We start from the raw sequence: 5,387 nt of genomic DNA, 5'->3' as shown, positions 1-5,387 counted from the left end.
AACCTAACATGAATAAGGTGATAATTTTTTCCCATTTATTCAAGTTTCCGTAAATAAAGTTATCCAATATCTATATTATTGACTAATAACAAACTCAATAAAATAGCTGTGTGCGCAAAATGACTCGACCACTACATAAGTAAAGATTTTGAAGGATGGAAATAGACAAACCAAGAAAGGGACAACAGCAACAACCCCCTTAATTAAGAGAGTAATTAATTCTATCAAACCCTGACACTACCCTCTTTGTTCACCAGACCCACCACGTCATTAGAACCGTCCATCAATTTAAAATTTGTGTACTTGTGACAAGCTGGAAATTTAGAATCTTTATGTGCAATGACTATATTACCCCTATACCTTATCATTGAGAAATTAATATTATAGTGACCAAGATTGTACTACTTGCCATTCTTCAAGAGGATTGTAAAAGAGAGAAGAAAATTATACGTAATGCATGGATTAAATGGTGTGCAATCAAAAACCTCTCTATAATTAGAGTCGTATAAAGAACCTATAATATAACATAATAAGAATTTGAAAAAAGTAAAAAAATGAGAACTTTTATTGATAGAATAGTTGAGAAAAGAAACATAGTATCAATAACATCATCATATTCATCCTTCTTTCACTAACCCATAAATAGCCACCATATATCCAATCACCCCCCCCCCCCCCTCCTCCTACTTGGCCTCCAATAGCTTTTGTATATATATAATCATATATATACATGTTCATGATCATCATCCAAAGCCAGCCACTTCATCTCTCTAAAATGGCCATAAAAATAATTTTACAAAGTTCACTATTTCTCCTCATGACTGAAGTTTATACTAGGGAAGGGCAGCCTAAATTTTTTTTATAAGAAAAGTGATTTGAAAAGGAAAAGAAAAGAAAGATTAATGGAGATGGGAAGAAGTTGGAACCAAGACAGCAATGAATGAATAAATTGAAAGGGAAAAAAGGAGACTAAACTAATCCCTCTGAAGGCTGCTTGCATTTGGCTGAATTGGCTCCTTAATGAGATTATTATGTAGTAGTAGCTCAATTTTGTCATAGGTAATGGCAAGAATTCCGGGTGATTGGAATGGAGAGATAATGTAAAGGGATAACAGGGCGATGAAGCACGATGACATTGTAATCATGCACTCAAATACTGTAATGCCTCACCGACGATTCTAACACCTCTTGACTTGGGGAGATCATCTCCTTCACGCGGCTTCCCTTTTTGTAAATCTTAAATGTTGGTACGATTCTAACATTCTCTGCATTAGCAATTGCCGGGCTCTCTTCCACATCCACCTTCAATATAAAAGAGGAAATGAATATATAAGGTTGCTTCATATGTATATGCATATAAGATAGATAATCAGAAATTGCTGCAAGACAAGACATTGCTAAAAAAATTACCTTGAGAAAATTTATGGAAGGATACTTGGTGGTTAAAGTATCTAAGAAAGGAGATATCTGCTTGCACTGTAAGTTAGATGCTGCTTTAAAATGGACCACAGATGCACCTGCAATTTCCAATATAATAATTAATCTCTGAATTGCAGAAAATGACTGGGTTGAGCTATAAGTGCAGGAAATTAAAACATACAAGGTGATGAAATCGCAGCTCGGAACTGCTCGAGACCAGAAACCAATTCCACCTCCCCACCAAATTTCATATTGTGAATGTCTTCTCCCCGTAGTTTCTTTAATGCAACTTGAGCGTGGAATAATGATTCAGCAACCTCAGTGTCATATGGAAGCTCTTTCCTCAAAACCTCATAATCTCTAACAGCTTCAGCCCATCTTTCTAGCTATAATTTATCAACAGTCGAAATTAATTTTATTTACTCAACGGCAGGAACAAGCAAGTGATAATATATTAATATTCTTCGAGGAACACATATATTAGAAAAGATTTTAATATGGCATGTTACCTTGGTGTTTGAGGCAGCCCTTCGAAGAAGGGCTTTAGTGTAATTTGGTTGGAAAGTGAGCGCTCGATTGCAGTCGTCCACAGATTTTTCCCACTGCCCGAGTTTATACCAGCAAGCTGCTCTATTACAGTAGAGAACTGAATTTGAAGAATCACGCCTGAGACCTTCCCCATAAGCAGCACATGCTTCAGTATACCTTTCAGATTTAAATAGATCATTGCCACGAGTACGAGCCCGTCCCACCGACCTCGTATTGTTGAGAAAAACTGATACTTCAATATTTCGAGGATCAATATGTCCAGCTCTCTCAACTGCACCGATTGCACTTTCAAACCTGCAAATATTCATGATCCAATTTTTCTAACTCCCGCACAACCATCTAAAAACTTAGCAAATCACTCTGTACTGACCTTCCCATTGCTAGGTCAATCTGAGCTTGAACAAAGAACATGTATGCCTCTGAAAGCATCCCAAAAATTTTTGACTGCGGTAATCCAGTAGATGGTTCATGCTTCCGAGTAATTGATAAGCTCACCTCTGCATCCTCTACTTGATGTAGCTTCAAAAGAGCTTCCGCTCTACAAGCAAATAGCTGTAAAATTCAATTTCAGTAATTCAGTATCAGCATTCAACTTTCATGCATCATTTTCTTCTACATTTGAACCACTAGAATTGCTTTACCTGAGGAGACACATCTGCTCCAGAAGTAATTGCTGCATTGACTTCTCTTAACGTGCTTGTCCAATCACCAACTCTTCGTGCGTCAGTGCACTTGCCAATATACTTTTCCACTGCTTGCAACTTCTGCAATTCAACTTGATCTGGCTGATGCTTTTGGAAACAAATGTGACTTCTGGCTTTCTCAACCTGCCCGAAACTGCAAGAATTAGATTGCTTACATCACAATGCAAAACAAGCAAGGTGAATTCCAAGAATCTAATTCAGATAAGGAAGTGGCATGATGCTAAGCAAGCATGAAGAAAATTAGGTGTTCGACAATAGAATTGTTAGTGGAAAAGTTACCAACATCAAACTAGAGGTATATAAATTGAAAAAGGAAAAGAATTTAACTATTAAGCTGAAGTCCAATGGAAATAAAGGCGACTACAAAAACACTAGGCCTGCTTACACTCATTGCATTTATGTGAACAAGTGTCGCCATAAGACATAAACTTGAACTAGGATGATGCTGCCAGCGATTACTAAAGATGACTGATAAACCACAAAGTAAGCAACTACAGTAATCACAATAAGATGAACAACAACGTGGTGTTTTGACCAGATAAGAACCAGGAAAAAACAGTATTGAGAGGGGGTAAAACAACAGGAAAAATGGTGGAAGGACAACCCAATGAGAAATGGGCTGTCCTGTGAAAAATGGCCAAACATAAGGAATAAGTAACAATGAAAAAGAAAAAATGGGCAAACATTGGGTATAAGTAACAGTAATATGGCCAGAACAATCCAAAAGAGGCCAAACCATCAACTCCAGATCGGCTAAAACCTAAGTTGTGCACTCTTCACTTTGGATGAAGCACCTGTGTCGGATTCTCCAAAAATATGTACTTTTGGAGAATCTGGTAGGCACCCATTGACATTTTTTACCATTGACATTTTTGAAGAGTTCCGACAACATAGGCTAAAACAGCTAAAAGGTGCATCCGCCCTTGCACAAGTGAAGATCAAATCATGAAAGTTCATAAATTTTTTACTTCTAATTGGATAAATCACAGGCAAGAAATTGCAACTTATGGCATTAGACATGTATAACCTACAAATTATTCACACATTGCGAAGATTTGTGATAATCAATAAGCAAAACATCATAAACATTCTAAAGATTAAGACTTTTATAAACTTACCTAAGTAACAAAGATCCTAATCGATGGTGTGCTCTTACATATGATGGATCCAACCTAATGGCTTCTTCACACTCCCTCACCGCCTCCGATAATCGCTTCAGACCGATCAAAGCTGCCGCCCGGTTACAATGGTAAGCAGCATTGCCCGGAGAAATAGCTATAGCTTTATCATAAAGATTTAAAGCTTCAACAAAATACCCCTTTTTATAATTCTCATTTCCTAATCTCTTCAACTCCTCTGGATCATTATTCAACATTCCTCTTTTCCCTGTCTCTCCAACCATTAACCCTCTCGAATTCGCCGTCTGGGTAGTACCGGCGTCAACCCCACCGACAACACCGCCGCCTGATTTTACACCGGCACCTCCGCGCATTATGCTGCCGTGGCCGTAATAACCCGTTCCAGATCCTAAAACATCAGTCTTCGATGACTTGCTAGCCATGCCGGTTTTCAGTATCTTGCCGGAGGGACAGATGTTTCCGGTGGGAAGCGTATTTAGTGGAGGTGAATTTACGACATTGCCACCACCGGAATAAGACCGCGCGTGACCTGGATATAAACCACGCGCCTTAGGTGAGCTCTCAACTGAACCTGATAGCTCACCGGAGTGACTGGAATCGGACTTTTTCGGACCCAAATGAGATCCATTCCGACCCGATACCGATCCAGATCCAGACGAACTAGAGCTGCTACTAGTCGTAGTCGTAGTCGTCGTAGTCGTCGTAGTAGTGGCAGTGAATGCACGCGGTCGATTCCGTAAAGGAGAAACAGGTGAACCCAGATCGAGTTCTCGAAAATCGGGCTTGTTAATTTCGACTTCATTTTTATCTTCAACGCAAGTCAATGAGTTCCTCAAGCGATCAGTTACCCCATCTACCCCCATTTCTGACATGGGTCTTCCAGAATCTGCCATTTCTAAAACCCCTCAGTTCTCTAGGCCGGAAAAATGCGAACTTGAATAGTTCAAAGTAACCCCAGTTTGTTAGTATAATGAAATGAACCTCAACAATTGAAAGACAGGATATGGAGAAGACATGAGAGAAAGAGAAGAAAAAAGATGGGGATCTCGTGATATAAAAGGAAGAAGCAAAGAATGAATGCGAGCGTTGGGAAGAAAGAGTAAGAGAACGAGAAATGGAGTTTCTTTATAGAGAGAAGATGAAGAAAGAGAAGTTGATTTATGTGTTATTAATTTATTATTATTATTTGTATTTTTTTTTGGAGAGGGGGAAAAATTAAAATTAATGGATAATATATAAATATGACATTTAATTTGACATTAGTTGACTAACATTTATTTTCTTCAATTTTAAATATGCACAAATAGATATTTATATAAAATTAAATAGATAAAAATATGTGTTTTACATGGCGTCCTATGTGGCACTTCACACTATACGTGGCGTTTTATGTGTGTTACGTCATTTAAATTTGTATAAATTTGAATAAATAGATAATTGTGTCTTACGTGATGTTCTACATATTAGTTCACATAGTACTTGACGTTCTATATATATTACGTTACGTAGAAAATGTGTCTCCTTATTTTGTTTTATGCAAATTTAATTGTCTGGTCATGTATATTGAAAATTGAAA

General features: G+C 37.8%; 1 protein-coding gene across 1 annotated transcript; it reads right to left on the bottom strand.

The window, feature by feature from the left end:
• Positions 1-536: 536 nt before the first annotated feature.
• On the bottom strand, positions 537-4,930 carry LOC129891972 (TPR repeat-containing thioredoxin TTL1-like). Its single transcript, XM_055967482.1, has 7 exons — positions 3,791-4,930; positions 2,610-2,805; positions 2,339-2,520; positions 1,929-2,262; positions 1,601-1,805; positions 1,411-1,517; positions 537-1,302 (listed from the first exon to the last, which is right to left on the bottom strand). Exons 1-7 carry the CDS (start codon positions 4,702-4,704, stop codon positions 1,150-1,152), a joined length of 2,091 nt encoding a protein of 696 aa, XP_055823457.1. The 5' UTR covers positions 4,705-4,930; the 3' UTR covers positions 537-1,149.
• Positions 4,931-5,387: the final 457 nt, after the last annotated feature.

The sequence above is a fragment of the Solanum dulcamara genome, chromosome 6 (genome assembly GCF_947179165.1).
Source record: "Solanum dulcamara chromosome 6, daSolDulc1.2, whole genome shotgun sequence".
Taxonomy (NCBI): Eukaryota; Viridiplantae; Streptophyta; class Magnoliopsida; order Solanales; family Solanaceae; genus Solanum; species Solanum dulcamara.
This window is presented reverse-complemented; position numbering and strand designations above follow the sequence as displayed.